This window comes from Pongo pygmaeus, chromosome 11 (genome assembly GCF_028885625.2).
Source record: "Pongo pygmaeus isolate AG05252 chromosome 11, NHGRI_mPonPyg2-v2.0_pri, whole genome shotgun sequence".
Taxonomy (NCBI): domain Eukaryota; kingdom Metazoa; phylum Chordata; class Mammalia; order Primates; family Hominidae; genus Pongo; species Pongo pygmaeus.
In genome coordinates, this window is record NC_072384.2 from 61,110,404 (window position 1) to 61,128,693 (window position 18,290).

Sequence of the window (18,290 nt, forward strand, 5' to 3'; positions counted from 1 at the left end):
TGCTATAGGTACATTTTGATTTTTTCTTACATTTTTCCCATATGACATTTGCCATCTTTCTTTGACAGATAGAGTGCAAACTCAATAATAAACACAAAGATTTTTCTTGTTTGTTGTCATTTGAGAATGTACACTAAAATTTACACATAGAACACTGTGAATAAAGATTATTTTAGCTTAATTTTTCATAACTTGGGATACAAAAGGACACGTTAAGGATTAGTTACAAGATTAACTCTGTAAGTGTGATATTGATTATTTTCAAGTTAGGAATAGAAATGATACATTCAGGACCATTTAACAAAGGCAGTGATAATTAGGCTTAAAGGCTGATAATTGGAGAAGTAATAAGTTGAGGCATGCATATATTTCTTGTTTATATAACAAGCAAAGGAAAATTAGATCTTTCCATAAAAACAAGTCCCCTAAGGATTTTAAATCTCTGGGGTAAGGGTGAGAAAAATGCTATTAAAAGTTAGTCATTTTGTCTTCTGGTCTACCTCTGATTTTTGCAGAATTTTTTAAAATTTAAATAGCACTTTGCTGAATGATGTTATCTTTGTTCTCTTCTAAATTATCTCTTTGAGTCCAGGGGCTCTGTCTTATTATTTGTTTCTGTATAGTTGCTAGCACATGGTAGGTACTCAAATTTTTATTGAACTGAGTTAAATTAAATTAAGATGCTGCCCTCTAGAACTCAGTCTAGAGAGTAGGCCTTCTATGAGTTTCCCTGTAGGAGGCAATTGGGACAAAAAGTGAAAAGCAGGTCTTTGTTCCAATCTTTAGAAGTGGAAAAATCAGTCATGAACTAAGAGAAGTGGGACTAAGAGAGTTTTTTAAATGTGGACATTAGCCCAATGTTGGAATGGGCTCCCTGATTACTTATTTTATGTATTTCTTTTCATAGTTGATGACTGGAGTCATTATCGGGTTGGAGTCCAAGAACATCTGTAAAAACGTAGTGTCATTTGACACCTTTAAATTTTAATATTATATAAAGAAGTTCCTTATGATATGCCAGGTTTTAGAATAGGCAGTCTTACCCTTTTTCTTAATGGTTAAGTGCCACCATTTTTAAGCTGTCAAGAAAGCATTTTTGGTATTTCTTGAGTTGGTCAAATTCAACAAAATGCTTTTGTATTGACCCTTGAACAACAGAGGTTTGAGCTGCGTGGATCCACTTATATGTAGATTTTCTTCTACCTCTGCCACCCCTGAGACAGCAAGACCAATCTTCCTCTTCCTTCTCTTCCTCAGCCTACTCAAAATGAAGACAATGAGGATGAGGACTTTATGATGATCCACTTTCACTTAATGAACAGTAAGTATATTTTCTCTTCTTTATGATTTGCTTAACACTTTCTTTTTTCTAGCCTACTTTATTGAAAGTATATAAAACATATAACATATAAAATATCTGTTAATTGACTATTTCTGTTATTATTAAGGCTTCCGGTCAACAGTATTGTAGCTGAGTTTGGGGGTAGTCAAAAGTTATACACAGATTTTCAACTGCTCAGAGGCTTGGTCCCTCCAACCCCTCCATCACTAATAGTTTTAATACAAACTTTAGTCAACTGTATTTGGCAAGGGTCAACTGTATTTGACAAATCTTCATAATAATGCTTTAAGTTGTTAAGAACATTTGTATAGGTCTCAAGGGATAAGAGATACAAAGGAATGAAACATAAATAAATGATGTAAATAGATGCATTTTCGTATGTGAAAAATAGTAATTTTTTGAAATATTATTCTTGAACTGGTAATATTAACACTAACATAGTATTACTGTTCAGAATATATTTCTGAACTCAATGCAACCTAAAATTTAGTTATTTTATGTTAAAAAGGGCCAAAGCAAAGAACTTTGAGATCTAAGCCAGAAACTCAATACCACCAGGACTGAAAGTGTTTTCTTGAAATATCAGTGTTGGCAATACCTTTAGAATCCAGTGTTTTCTTCCAATACAATCAATACTAGATGGTCTTTTCTCTAAGATAAACATTATATTAATGTGCATATTTTAACACCAGGGGCTTAAAATAGCAAAAGGAGGTAGGAACTGAAAGTACATTGAATCCATGCTGACTTGCTTACTTAAGGGATTAGTAAAATTTGAGGTCAGCAAGAGTCCGAAGATACACGAGAGATCAAGGAAGGAAGCACACCATGGTGGCTGTATTCCTTTCCTACTGGTCACAACCTGGGCAACTGGACAGGAAGGTGGCTCTTCTGTTTAGTACTTTCTGTTATTCCTCTGTCTGTGCAGTTGGCTTGTGGCCGATCCCTACTTTTATTTCATTCTTCAGAGAGGAAAATTCCACTTTAATATTGCTGTGTATGACAGGAAGTAGCATAGTACTTCACACATAGTAGGACTGACTGAGTGAAAATCAGACTATTGTCTCATTCCGGTAGGGTGTCTGGAACATTTCGTTCCTTGGATAAATTCAGTCTTGCAATACTTTAATGTGATGATTGAAATCATTGCTGTCAAATTGTACTAATAGAATCTCATTGGATTTCTAAATAGGAGCAGGCTAAACAGGAACCTATTTTTATAATCTCAGATCCAAGGAAACTTTACTGTAGTGGAAAGAGCTCCAGACTGGCAGAAATATAAAATTTACCTTGGACTACTTCTTCTCCTCACCCCCACCAAGGACATATCAGAATCTCCAAGGCAGATAATATGTAGTTGAGAAAAAGTTGTTCATGCAATTTGTATTTCCTGTTCCCATGTTTCTCTTCACTTTCTGAGTTTGAAAATCAGTGGAGAAGTTGAGCTGTAAAATTCTATGATTTTGTTAGTAAAAATTCCACTACCTACTGATGATTTTCTTCCTAGGAATTATTAGTTTTATACCTATCTTCTTCATTGGGACTTATTTAGTATGTGGATGCATTCTGTCAGGTCATGGGCATTAATTCTCATATATTCTATTAGATAGGTAGCAGATTAAATGAGGATCATTTTCTCCACTTTGTTGTGCTAGGCTAGTATTTGACATCTTGGATCAGAGAACTTTAGATACATAGGCTTTCTTGATCTTTAGAAGTAGACTGTCTGCTGTTGCAACCCTGGCTAGGTCCTATTATATTGGCACAAATAGTAGCTCTGTCATATCGTAAGCTCTCAAGCAATGGTTGTTCCAGCAAAGTACCTTTGTGGTTTAATAATACACAGTTTAAGAAAATATTGTTAAAAAGTAATTTTAAATACAATTTTACTTTTATTTTGGCTTTTGGAATTAAGGGCCAGACTTTTTCTTAGTTATATTTAAATTAACTTTGAAGAAATATAAGTGGAACAACATAGGCTTCTCAATGGGATAGAAACAATCTTTCTAAAGTGAAGTTATTATTTTTATTATAACAAATTGTTTGTGGTTGTTGATTATGGTCATTTGAATGGGAAGGTAGCTTTTATTCATCAGTCTGTGGTAGAAAATCAAATTGACCCCAATATCAGTAAATTCCTAGTCAGATATCTTGTTATTTAAACCCTTGGTATCAACTCAGTATGCTATGCACAAAGTAGCCACTTAAATATATTAATCATTAGGGTTTTAAAATAAATGTTTTCTTATAAAAATAATAGAAGCTTGTTGTAAAGAATTGTATTGAGAAGGAAAGCAGATAAAAGGTATCCATAATTCCACCTGCAATGAGCATTATGGAAAATTTTGGTGTATTGCTTAAAATAGTTTAATATTCATTCCTGATTATTAAAGGTTTTAGAATCTGGTAAAGTTATTCTTATTTAAGATAAACTATGCTAATAATTTTTAGTCACCCTCTTTTAATCCCTGAAAGTTCTTTATTACTCTTCATTTGTAACCTCCATACACTTAGTCTGGAGTTCAGTGATATATGGGCTTCATTACTTAAAATACTCTAGATCTATAATCAGTTTTAGGAAATATGTGTAGTCACTTGATGATCTTCACCAACTACTTCTTCCTACAAAAGAGCATGTCTTTTCTTCTGTGGATTATTTAAATAATCCCCTACCCTATTTTGTTGAGACTTTTAGACAAAGGGATATATTCTCGTCAGATTCATTGTCTTTTCAAAGTGCTTTAGTATCTTGATCATTCCTACTATCAAAATATTTTCTTTCTCTGTCATTTTTGTTGGGAAATCATAGAAAAACATATACTTTACTTTTAACAATGTGTGACTTACCTAAGTTTTTCACTTTTAAAATACTGAAAATATCTGTTCAATCTTATTGAGTCAACAGTGACTTAAATGCTTGATTTTGTTGTCGTTGGTGGTGAATATTTCAGCCTCACTAAGACATGCTAATATTAAAGTCATCTTATCTGTTTTAAAAGCCCCCAGGTACTCAGAGCGGAACACCTAGTAAACCTTATTTACATCATCTTGCTTGAATTATGTCTCCTATAGGGTTCTGAGAATGAAGCGAGTTACCTCAAAGTGTCAAAATCAGACTGATTTGGTTGGAGGCCAACTTGGACTAGTCTATATGAAAAGTGAGCATCTTAGGTGAGATTCTTAATGCCCATTAGACTTGTAGCATTGCTTGCTGTATTTTATACTAGTAGCCAGGTGTGGGCAGTGATACAGGGCTTGGGGGATCTCTCTTACCGGCCCAGGGATCCAAGGCATTCAGTGCAAAACCTGGCCAGCAGCCCGAGTGAGTAGGAGCCATGTGACTCTGGTGAGTTGGAGTGTGCAATTGCCTCCTGCTTCAGAGCTACCTGATCCGAATACTAAGCAGAGCGAGTGTCGGGCTTGTAAGACACTGAAGACACTGCAGAGCAAGGTGCTTATTCCAGAGGCGTTACAAAACATGGAGATTAAAGACCAGGGAGCCCAAATGGAGCCGCTGCTGCCTACGGTAAGAGACAACCTGCTGTCACATAGATTAACCGCGTTTGCTGCAAAACCTGTTAGGCAAGTGGTCTGCTAGCTAGGTGCAGCGAGTGTACTTTTAGGGTGGTGGATAGCTCCTACGACATATGGACAGGGGTCTCCTCCCATCTTGGGAGACTGAAATGCATAAAGCAAAGCACACGATTCTCCCCCCCTTCTCAATATGGATGCACTACGGTGATGAAATGTCTCATGTTTGCTGCTGTTTGAAGAAATGGCTAGGTTTTAGCAGCAGGGGCAGTTATGTGTCTCTCTGCCTGCCTGTTACTGCTTATCTCTCTGATTCTCAGGCTGTGTGCTGGTTTAAGCCCTTGCAAAGAAGCCCCCTTTTATCATGTTTAATCCCTGTCGAATTTCCTCCCCCTGCCTCATCCCCAGGCAGTGAGGTGAGGGAATCTGCTGCTGTTGCAGCTCTAGAGATTTAGTCTCCACAGAAACCAGGGGAAAGAACAGAAGGATCGTGTGTGTGTGTGTGTGTGTGTGTATGTATGTGTGTGTGTGTGTGTTCTGTCTCTTTCTCAAAGGGAAATGTGTCATGGTTTTTGTACAAAGAAGGTATGCATTTTTGGGGGACAGGCACACAATTCAGATTTGAATATTAGAAAGGTTTCTGAACTGTCATTTGGTAATAGCCCATCTGTTTATCTCTGGGTTCTTAAGCTGTTTCCCTACATTTAATTTTTGTGTAAGTGATTGATTTGCCTATCCTCTCCACAATCTCTCTGTCTGGCTCGCAGACTTTGGAGATCTTCAGGCAACATCTTTTTCAGTCTGGAGCAGCTGCTGTTGCTGTGTTTAAGAAAAAAAGAAAAAAAAAACCCCAGTATTTTCTTGATGCAACAGAGATGACAGTCATAGCTTCCAGCCATCTATCAGTGCTACCACAGCAGAAATCCCCTCCCTGCACCAAACCAGACGGAGGGGCTGTTTCTCAGCTCCCTGTTACTAAGGTTGGTGACCCACCTTGCGCGGAAGGGACTGGCGGTGAGCTGTCCATTTCCGAGTCCATTCCTAGGTTTTCAACAAAATGCTTCCGTAGGAGGAGTGGGCAAATTCTGGGCCACTGTATTTTCAGGGCCTTACCTCTCCTGCCGGGCTCACATGCTGCAAAAAGATTCCAGTTTGCATCCTCGGAATCAACTGTGGCGACTGAGCATGCCCAGTTCTCTTGCGGACGCCAGGTTTGAGCAGGGAGGGAGCAGAGTGATGGGAAGAATGCAAGGAGTTACCACCAAGAATAGAGTCTCAATAGAGGACAGGGGCAGTGTCGGGGTAGGGGGCCGGAAGAAAGGGAACAGGAGAAAGAAGATTGTCAATTACCCTGTCTGCCTAAAAGTAGAGATATTTCTTTGTGGCATCAAAGTGGAGTTATAAAAAATAAGTGTAAAAGATTTGTCCATCTTCCCAAACTTGAACAAATACATAAATTAGGATTCTGTTAGTACTCAGAATAAATACTGTTAAGAATACCAGGGAACTCTTGTTCCCTGGATGAGAGACAGGAACTATACACAGGAATCGTGGTATGTGGATTAGGGAAGGTTTAGGGAAACCCCCAACCCTTTTTTTTGGCTGGTGGTGGGGGTGGGGTGGGGTGTTGGAACCTGTCCTAGAAAAGCAGGCTAAAGCCAGTTTGATGTGGCTTATGGATTGTCACTTGTGGGGAACAGTTAAAGGGTTTAGGACCAAATGAGGATTAACTAGAGGAATTTAAAAGAGGATGACATTACTGGGCTAGATGGGCAAGCAATTTATAGCTTAAAAGAGCAGAGAAAATACAAGTCTTTCCAGAAAAGAAGGTCTACAATACATCTGATGGAAATTTTCGAAGGCCAGAGTCAAAAGTTTGCAGTCATGGGGTTAATGGTCAGTACAAAATAGTGACAGTTTAATGGTAAGAGAGAATCATATTAGTAGATCATTACAAGAAAAACACGCCTGAGGGGCTAGAGAGGATGCTGAATTACTGGTCCAGTTTTATACTTGTATAGCAACTCCTGCAGTTGCTTTTATGAAAACCTTTTTTTGTTTAGTTTTCAAAACAAACATGTTATGTAAAGCAGATTTTATTATTTTCATTTTCAAGGTGAGAAATTGAGGCACAGGGAGTCTGAATAACATGTCTAAGATCACCCAGTGATGAAACCAGGACTAGAATTTAGGTCATCTAAAACTAGTTCAGAAATTTTTTTAAAAATTCAATATTTTTTACATTACATTCTTAACCAGCCTTAACATGATCAGTTCCTGGACTGAAGTTTTTATGCTTGGAAGAGAGCTCTGGGCTCTGTTTTAGAAAATTAATCAGACGACTTTGCAAATAATTTTGTGAGAGACAATATAGCATAATATGTAGAACGCAGTCAAGGCCCAACACTGCTATTTATTTGTTATATGATATTGGGAAAGTTGTAAGTCATAGTTTCTTCAACTGAAAAATGAAAAGGGAATGTTATTATATATCTCTTGAGTTTTGGAATAAGTTAAATAACTTATATGAAGTTCCTGACATTTAGTAAGTGTTCGATAAAACTTGCTATTGTCATTGACAATGTTGCTGTAAAATGAATATATTGTTGCTATATTCATCTCAATGTAGATACTGAGAGGATGTATAGGTTTCAGGTTTTTATGAGAAATGGCTTGTCAGTACTTTCTACCAAGAAGGAAAAGTGGAAAATGGAGAACTGGAAAAGACTCTTCATAGTGGAGGTGGGAGGTGGAGTTTTTTAGTTATAATTATGAAAACTTTGCAGTATGTTTGGAGAGCCAATTGGACAGGCATTAAAAGCCAAGATTAGATATGGGACAGAAGCAGTCAGAAGTAGAAAGGTAGAGAAGTGAAAGAGAAAGAAAAATAAGAATAGATAAGTATGTCAAATGAGTGAATGTATTAATCCTGACTCAAGTGAAATGGAGGAACAGATTCTCATTAAGCCTCCCAGGGTTTACCTCCATTTAGTATAGTATATATAAAGTACATTTGAAGGATATGGGCAGAGGAGGCCTAGATATGTTTCTCTTTTTTTCCCAGTCCTTCTTAGGAAGATTCAATGATAATTTCCTTTTGCTGGACAAGCCATCATTGCATTTTGTAGACTCTAATCACTCCAAGGGTTAGGGCGTTCACTCTTGTTGGCTAAGTGTATAGTCTGGTTTTGGTAGCAACTGACTGTTATGTCTGAAGTTACAGAAAAATTGTGTCAGAAAGATGTATTCTCTTAAGTGCCTACTGTTGGCCAAACACATTCTTGGTGCTGGAGATGCAGCAATAAATAAGGCAGGCAAACACCCTATATATGTGAAACCTCACACTCCAGCTAGACTAGAAATAGGACTTGATTTAACTTTTTAAGAGACTGCTGCTTTCTCCTCAAATATTTAATAATTGTTATAACCTCTTTGATATGGATATATATGGAGAATATATGTAACAGTAATAATGGTGATATCATTTTAGTAAGAATGGAATTAGCCTTTTAAAAGTTTGAAGCCCGATATTTAGGATTGCATTATGATTTCACATTTTCCTTTGATATTCAATGTTGAATTTGCTTTTAGGAGTAACCTAACAATTTAAAAATTATCAGGCCATGGAAGAAGCTTCCAGCAGAATATATAACAAATATTTTTATCTCATGACGTTTAATCTTGGGTGATCTACAGTGAGTCCACTTTGGATCCCTTCTAAGATTCTGATGTCTGAAAAAGGACTTAAGTTGAGCTTACTCATAACATTTCCCTAAGGTATAAAACTACGGTATAGTTCACTTTTAAAAGGTAATTTGATGATATAGGATAGATGATTGGATTTAGTACTTTTAGAAAATGCTAATTCCATATTTCCAAGTGGCCCAGTTTATTGAATTGTTTCATTTGTGGAAAAAAGTTATAAAAAGTCTTTAATATTATTAAATCAGGGAAAGGAAATGGGACTAAAATGTCAAAGTAACAAAAAGAGCACATGGATTGGCTAAGTAATATTGTTTTTTCTATTCAATTTGAATTGAAATTTAAATTATAATCTGAGTTTAAAGAAAACATACTCACTACACCTTGTAGTCAGTAGGAAGCAAAATGCAGTATAAGAAATTAATCCCCATTTCTACTTTCATGATTTGAATTGTTACTCTAGCATGGTGAGTGACTGTAGAAATAAAATATGTGTATGGAATGCTAAGGTTGGGAATGAGTGGTAGAATCTGAAGGCTATAGGTATTGAGTTTACTTATTTATTAATATTATGTTTATGATAAAAATATTGAGATCAGATTAGGAAGTGGGCTAGTTTATGATGAAGAGTTAGAAAATATCTGGGCCAAGGTCTGGAACTCAAATAGAGTCAGAGAGCACGGTCAGAATACAATGATACTTCCAATATATCATTTCTTTCTAACCTGGAATGATGGTTGCTTCAGAGGTCTAAACTGGGCATGAATAGATTGAAGTGTATTACGATGTACCGCAAGTAAATGGAGAAATGTGGATGCCACTCTCAGCCCTTCTGTGAGAGAGACTTCAACTCTTCCTTTCCCATATCACACAGGACACATGACAATGATCATTTGACTTCCTGTGAGGACACCATTGTCAATCTATACAGTAAATATTAGTTAAGTTTTATGTTTTATTTTTAGGTAAAATACATTTAGATTGAAGTTTTAATATATTCTCGCACCACAAACAGTTGTCTCAGATACTCTTTGGGGTGTACTACTTTTTTTTTTTTTTTAGAAAAAGGGAATAATTTGTGTGTGTTGCATCTTTTATGGAATTTTATATATATATATATATTAGTAGGTCTTATTTTTTAGAGCGATATAGGTTCACAGCAATATTAAGCAGAAGGTACAGAGATTTCCCATATATCCCCTGCCCCTTACACATACATAGCCCCCCCATTAACAAGATCTCTCACTAGAGTGGTACATTTGTTACGGTTGATGAAACATTATCACCCAAAGTCCACAGTTTGCATTAGGACTTGGTGTTGGACATCCTATAGTTTTGAACAAATTTATAATAACATGTATCCACCATTATAGTATTATACAGAGTCATTTCACTGCCCTAAAGATCCTCTGTGCTCTGCCTATTGATCCCTTCCTTTCCACTAACCCCTGGCAACCACTGACTTTTTTACTTTCTTCATAGTTTTGCATTTTTTAGAGTATTATATAGTTGGAATCACAGTACATAGCCTTTTCAGATTGGCTTCTTTCATTTAGTAATAGGCATTTAAATGTTTTTTCATGGCTTGATATCTCATTTCTGTTTATCACTGAATTATATTTCATTGCCTTGATGTACTACAGTTTATTTATCCATATACGCCCTGAAAAATATCTGGGTTGCCTCCAAGTTTGGCATTTATGAATAAGTCTGGTATAAACATCCATGTGCAGATCTTTGTGTGGACATGTTTTCAATTTCTTTGGGTAAATACTAAGGAGTGTTATTACTGGATTGTATAAGAGTATTTAGTATTTTTAAAAACTGCCAAGCTGTCTTTAGTAGTGGCTATACTACATAGTATTCTCACGAGCAATGAATGAGAGTTCCTCTTGCTCCACCCACTTACCAGCATTTGGTGTTGTCAGTTTTCTATATGTTGTTGGATTTGATTTGGTAATATTTTGTAGAGAGTTTTTGCATTCATGCTTATGAGGGATATTGGTTTGTAGTCTTCTTTTCTTATAATATCTTTGTTTGGTTTTGGTATTAGGGTGATGGCCTCACATACTGAGTTAGGGAGTGTTCCTCCTTTCTATTTTCTGACATAGATTGTTTTGGAAGGTTATTCATTGTTGACACCATTATTTTTAATAGATAGATTCATATATATTTTGACCAGAGGATTGTAGAGATCAACTGGAGTCTAGATTTTAGACTGGCTCCTTAATTTACGGATGATGGAACTGGACATCAAAGACATAAAGAGATATATTTAAGGGCATGCTACTTATGATGCTAGTTAATGGCAGAACTCAGCCTAGAGTCCAAATCTCTTGATTATTCATTTATCATTCTTTCCACTATTATATAGTCTCTATTACTAGCATAACATCAACAGCTGAGTTTCAAATTAAAATGGAAATTAGGCAATGTTTGTAAAGTAATAATAGATATTGTCTCAGGCTCATGATAGGTACAAACATCTGTAATCCTCATGATAATCCTGAAAAGTTGCTAATGTTTTCCAGCCTTGCAGATGAGAAACTGAGGTCCAGAGATTTGTATAAATTATCCAAGTTCACATAGCTAAGAAGTGCTAAGCTAGGATTTGAAAATATTTTATCTAGTTAATAAGTAACTTGTCTCCCTTAAGGCTAATTAAACAATAAAAAAGAATCCCGTTATAAAATGAGCTTTCACATCTTCCTCTCCAATAAGATATGAAAGTACTCTGATACAAGGTGCTATAAAATGTCAGGTTTTTTTGCCCACATATTTCATGATTCCATTTATATGAAATGTCTAGAATAGGCAAATCCTTAGAGGCATAAAGTAGATTAGTGGTTGCCAGGACCTGGGATGTAGGGGAGAGTTAGGAGTGACTGCTAATAGGTACAGAGTTTCTTTTTGCAGTGATGGAAATGTTTTGAAATTATGTGGCGGTGATGGTTACACAACACTCTGAATATACTAAAAACCAATGAACTGCACACTGTAAAATGGTGAATTTTATGTTATGTAAATTTTATTTCAAAAAATTGTTTTAAAAGTAAGTTACTGTTTAGCATTATCATGAACAAGGAGAAGGCCAAGTATCCAAAAAATGTTTTTATCAGTTACGTTTATATAAATTAAGAAGAGGGCAAATAAAATATTCACAAAATAAAAATAACTTCCTCCCCCCACAAGAAATTCATTACCACAAATTTGATTCTGTTTGTCGAGATAATGCTGAGATTTGTCAGGGTTTCAGGTTATTTGCAGACCTAGAGGTCTTGGAATATATCTTCAAAGCTGAGTTAAGAGAATATATGGTGCATTTTATGTACCAGAGAGAGAGAGAGCTATTTCACTTGAGTCACACTGTATTTAGATATCTAATTTCTTATGGCAATATTTTGCAGTTTTGTCTTAGTGTAAATTTCTATGCAATACAGCAAGAATAACACAAAAATTGCAGAAGTGCCATTTATATAGTGGTTCCTACATTGAGCTTAAATACCAAATTCATGTTGAATTCCAAGTAGCTCAGAACTCGAGAGGTGCTCTCAGAAGATGAAAATGGAGATTAATCTACAAACTCAGTTGGATAGAGTGAGGATATATTATAGCTAAAGACTCTTCGTATAGTTTTGAATTAATGACAAAGTCCCTGTACCAACATCAGCAAGACTTGCTCATTCATCATGAAAATTATGCTCTAAGGATCTAATAAGCAAGTTTTTAAGGCAGAATTTTCCCATTGCATATTGAATGTGCTAGGTTGCTGGAGTGCCTCCAACATTTATTTGTAACTCCACTTGTTCTTGCTAATTCTGGAAAACCAAAATTATTTAGAGAAGGCTATTTCTTTCTAGTGTCTTTTTTCCCCCTTTTGACTAATAAGGCTTTGATATCAAAGATGATGACCTAGTCAAATTTCAGAAAGCAAGTGACATAAAAAGTAGGTGTATAACAACTACCAGATGGGATCAAAACATAGCTCTGCTTAGGAAGCACATTTCGTTATTGTTAGATCCATACTGCTTTTTTTCACAAAGTGGTGAATTTCTGTTGATATTTAAGGTTTTCTGGGAATAAACCTCTCCAAATGCTTCTGATTTTCTCAGATATATGAATGTGGTTTAAAAATGAAAAAAAAAAAACCTACCACATACACACAAGAAACCCAACACAGAGCCAGCAGCAAGACACACCCTTAAGGTATAATATAATTTGTTATTTTAGTGCATAATCATGTACTTTGTAGTATAACTTTGTGATATAAATGTCTGTTAAAAACATGTCATATATAATTGACAGAACACTTACAGTAAATATAAAAATTTGGTATTTTTTTCCTAAACAATGGAGTTATTGAAAACCTTACTCTCGAGGACCACCTGCATCAGAATTGTCAGGAGGGCTAGTTATAAATTCAAGTTCCGGGCCTTATTTAAGCCTACAGTCTGAGAATATTAAAGGATAGTACTAAGGAAACCAGCATTAAAAAAAACCTCTAGGTGATTCTCATGTACATTAAAGCTTGAAAATTTTTGCCTTAAATATCAACAAAATAGAAAAATCATCATATATTTTTAAATTATTTTAACCGTAAGAATGCTGGGAGACTAAGTTTTGCCATAAAACAGCCTTTTTAACAATAAACCATAATGGGCTAGAAAATTAAGTGCTTATTTACTTATTTAGCATATTACCTATTACTTCGCAATATTGTGTATATACATGTATATATACCCTGATGATTTCAATTTATGATGGCTTGCTTATGATTTTTCAACTTTACCAGGGTGCAAAATCTATGGACATTCAGTATACGCCTCAACTTTCCATGGTGTTACCTCTGGATAAACCCATTGTAAATGGAAAATGCCATATATGGAAGATGCACTTTCAATTTATGATATTTTCAGTTTACAATGGGTTTACCAGAGCATAACTCCATTGTAAGTTGAGTAGCATCTGTATGTAAATTATTTTACTTAAATGCAAATACATATAACTTGTTGCCTCAATCAGTAGCTAGATTCTTGAAAGCAGCTTATTTTAGGTAATTTTTGTGCTGCTCTCACAGAACCAAGTGCATAGAACTCCTTGTTAAATACATCATGAGTAATAGATTAAGCAGCAACACTAGCAGACACTAATTGTTAAGAGTTTGGACATTGGAGTTGGAAAATTCTAAAAGTTTCAGTTAGGAGGTGTGTCAACTTTGGCAAGTTATCTAGGTTTTCAAAGTCTTACTTTTCTTACCTATGAAATAGGAATGGTAATAATATATCTATCTCCCAGGTTTGTGAAAAGCAATGAAAAAAATACATATTATATCATTTAGACTAATGACTCAGTAATAGTAGCTATTATTCTTATTCTTGGCTTAATAGTTTTCCTTTTGAATGAAAATCATTACCTGATATGCACAATTAATTCAGTCCTTGATTCAATAATGCTTACTCAATAACTCGATTTATCCATTTGACAGTAATATAGAAGTATGTCAATAATATAAATTGATAATTATAATACAATATAATCCTTTTTCTAATTATAAAATTAATACTTGATTTTTAAGATCATTTGGAGGGCATCAAAAGTAAATATAAACTAATTTTGTCATGTTTTAGCTTTTTATTTTGAGACTATTTTTACTCACAGAATACTTGCAAAAATAGTACAGAATTCCCATATCCTTTTCATCCACCTTACCTTAACTTTCTAAAAACTTTCTAAAAACTAGAAAGTTAACATGGATACAATTATATTAACTAAACTACCATATTTGAATATCACCAGTGTTTTCACTAATGTCCATTTGCTGTTCTAGGATACAATTCAGAGTACCATATTGTGTTTAGATATCACATTTCTTTAATCTCCAGTTTGTGACAGTTACTGAGTCTTTTTCTTTCATGACCTTGTCACTCTTGAAGTGTACAGGTCAACTTTTTGGAGATTATTACTCAATTTGTGTTTGAGGTTTTCATAGTTAGATTGAGGTTATGCATTGTTTGTCAATAATACTGTAGAAGTGATGTTCCATTTTCCTTTCTTTATACCAGGATATACATATCTTACTTCTCGTGACATTAACTTTGATTATGGAGGTATCTTCTGTTTTTTTCCCATTGAAAAGTCAAAGAAGTTTCCCTTTGTAATAATATATTTGGGGAGATACTTTGAGACTATGTGAATATCCTATTTCTCCTCAAACTTTTGCACATTAATTTTAGCACTCATTGGTAAATATTTCCTGTAGCACTTATGGAGGTGTCTGCCTCATGACTTTTTAAAACTTTTATTCGGTTTTTAATAGACACATAATAATTATACATATTTATTTTGTAAGTATGTATGGTATGATGTTTTGATACAAGTATACATTGTATAATAATCAAATAAGGGTAATTAACATATCCATCACCTCAAACACTTATCTCTTTATTATGAAAACATTCAAAATCCTTGATTTTAGCTATTTTGAAATGTACAATACATAAGTGTTAACTGTAGTCACTGTACTGTACAATAGAATACCAGGACTTATTCCTCCTATCTAACTATAACTTGGTGCCCATTAACCAACCTTTACCCATCATTCCCTTCTCCCTACATTCCCCAGCCTCTAGTAACCACTATTCTATTCTCTACTTCTACGGAAACAACTTTTTAAGATTCCACATATAAGGAGACTTCGAAAGGTTTGTAGAAAAATGTAATTAAAAGATAAAAATAAATTATAAACTTTATTTCTCAATATAAGCTCTATCAAGTTCAAGACACTTTTGTAAGTGATGATACCAGCCATTTAATTAATCCCTAAAGAACCAAGGGTCTTGGGAATTTAACAGTGTCAATGCAGTCTTTCTTTTACATTAATAACTGAAGAAAAATGGGTGCCCTTTATGTATTTTTTTTAAGATTCACACAAAAAAGAAATTAGAATGAGCCAAATCAGGACTTTAAGGTGGGTGCCTAATAATTTCTCATTGAAACTCCTTCAAAATTGCCCTTGTTTGATGAGAGGAATGTGTAGGAACATTGTTGTGGTAGAGAAAGACTCTCTGGTGAAGATTTTCTGGGCATTTTTCTGCTAAAGCTTTGGCTAACTTGCTCAAAACACTCTCATACTAAGCAGATGTTGTCATTCCTTGGCCCTCCAAAAAGTCCACAAGCAAAATGACTTTAGCATCTCAAAAAACCGATGCCATGACCTTTGTTATTAATGGGTCTGCTTTTGCTTTGACTAGACCATATCCTCCTCTTGGTAGTCATTACTTTGATTGTGCTTTGTCTTCAGGATCATTCTGGTAAAGCCATTGATTCCACTTGCTTAAAATTTTAATTGAAAGTTCTGCACTTGCCTGCAGATAATTTGGGTGCAGTGATTTTGGCACTGTTTTAGTTGAAAGTTTGCTAAACTTTAATTTTTCAGTCAGAATTGAGTAAGCTGAAGTATTGGTTATAGCTGTGGTGTTGGCTATTGCTTGTGCTGTTAATCATTGGTCCTCTCCAATTAGGGCACAAACAAGATTATTTTCTCCCTTGAAAATTGATATGAATGGTCTGCCACTGTGGGCTTCAACATTGTTTCTTCCCTTCTTAAAATGAGTTATCCATTTGTGAACTGCTGATTTATTTTGGGCATTGTCTCCATAAAGCATCGATGATTTCACCATTCTTCCACTCAGGCTTCACCATAAATTTGATGTTTGTTCTTGGTTCAATTTTAGCAGAATTTGTGTTGCTCTGATATGGGCTTTTTTCAAACTCATGTCTTATCTTTCTAGGTGCCTCTAGATACTCGTCAGACATGTTATAACAAGTTAGTATGAGTTTATTTTGGTGCAAATTTTTTTGAAATTCATGCAAATTTCTTTATCATACACATTTTCTGTGAACTTTTTGAAGACCTTTGTATAAGTGAGATCATGCAGTATTTGTCCTTCTGTGCTGGACTTATTTCACTTAACATAATGTTCTGTACGTTTGTCTATGTTGTAAATGACAGGATTTCATTCTTTTTTTGTGGCTAAATAGTACTCCATTGTGTGTGTATATTACATTTTTATTTTTATTTGTGTTATTTGTTGTTTATTTACCTTTTTTGAGTTGGAGTTTCATTCTTGTTGCCCAGGCTGGAGTGCAGTGGCACGGTCTCAGCTCACTGCCACCTCTACCTCCTGGGTTTAAGCAACTCTCCTGCCTTATCTTGCTGAGTAGCTGGGATTACAGGCGCCCGCCACCATACCTGGCTAATTTTTTTTGTATTTTGAGTAGAGATGGGGTCTCACCATGTTGGCCAGGCTAGTCTCGAACTCCTGACCTTAGGTGTTCCACTTGCCTTGGCCTCCCAAAGTGCTGGAATTACAGCCACCATGCCTGGCCTTTTTATTTTTTTAAGAGACAAGGTCTTGCTCTGTCACCCAGGTTGGAGTTTAGTTGTGCAATCATGGTTCACTGCAGCCTCAAGGACCTGGGTCCAAGTGGTCCTCTCACCTCAGCATCTTGAGTAGGTAGGACTACAAGTGTGCACTACCATGCCTGTCTAATTAATTTTTAATTTTTTTATTTTTATTTTTTTATTTTTTTGTAGAGACAGGGTCTCACTATGTTGCTCAGGCTGGTCTTGAACTACTGGCCTCAGGCAATCCTCATGCCTCTGCCTCCCAAAAGCACTGGGATTACAGGCGTTCATCACTATACCTGGCCTACATTTTTATTTTTATTATTTTATGTATATATATATGTATTTTATGTATATATATATATAGAGAGAGAGAGAGAGAGAGAGAGAGACAGAGTCTCACTCTGTTGCCCAGGCTGGAGTGCAGTAGCACGATTCTTGGCTCACTGCAACCTCTACCTCCCAGGTTCAAGCAATTCTCCTGCCTCAGCCTCCCGAGTAGCTGGGACTACAGGCGCCTGCCACCACTCCTGGTAATTTTTTTTGTATTTTTAGTAGAGACAGGTTTTTACCATGTTTGCCAGGCTGGTCTCGAACTCTTGACCTCTGGTGATCCACCCACCTTGGCTTCCCCAAGTGCTGTGATTACAGGTGTGAGCCACTGTGTCCAGCCTATCTGGCTTACATTTTTAAATCCACTCATTCATTGATGGACACTTAATTTGACTCCATGTCTTGGATATTGTGAATAGTGTTGCTGTAAACATGGGAGTACAAATATCTCTTCAACATATGGATTTCATTTCCTTTAGATATATGGCCAGTAGTGGGATTGTTGGGTCATATGACAGTTCTATTTTTAATTTTTTGAGGATATTGTCCATAATGGCTGTACAAATTTACATTCTCACCAATTGTGAGAAAATCACATTCTTGCCAGCATTTGTTTGTTTGTTTTCTCTTTTTGACAATAGCCACTTTAACCGGAGTGATATCTCATTGTGATTTTGATTTGCATTTCCCTGATTGTTAGTGATGTTGAGCAGTTTTTCATATGCTAGTTAGTCACTTGAATGTCTTATTTTGATGAATGCCTAATCAGATCTTTTGCCCATTTTTAAATTAGGTGATTTAATTTTTGCTGTTTGAGTTTCTGATTTAATTTTTTGCTATTTAATTGTTTGAGTTTCTTATAAATTCTGGATATTTACCTTTTGTCAGATGCAAGGTTTGCAAGCATTTTCTCCAATTAAGTTGTCTTTTTGCTCTGTTTATTGTTTCCTTTACTGAGCAGAAGCTTTTCAGCTT

The 18,290-nt window shown here is 35.4% G+C and overlaps 1 protein-coding gene across 10 annotated transcripts in view; it reads left to right on the forward strand.

The window, feature by feature from the left end:
• The first annotated feature begins 1,257 nt into the window (after positions 1–1,257).
• Positions 1,258–18,290, forward strand: part of SLC4A10 (solute carrier family 4 member 10) — a 370,258-nt gene continuing 353,225 nt past the window's right edge. For 4 of the 10 annotated variants that reach the window (XM_063648252.1, XM_063648253.1, XM_054478940.2 and 1 more), the window contains exon 1: positions 4,572–4,868. Coding sequence is in view for 2 of the 10 variants with exons in the window: in XM_063648250.1 (XP_063504320.1) it covers positions 4,821–4,868 (48 nt within the window). In the remaining 8 variants the exon portion in view is untranslated. Of the gene's footprint in view, positions 1,322–4,414; positions 4,514–4,569; positions 4,869–18,290 lie in introns of those variants that run through there. The other 6 variants (XM_063648255.1, XM_063648249.1, XM_063648250.1 and 3 more) reach the window with 5 other exon arrangements.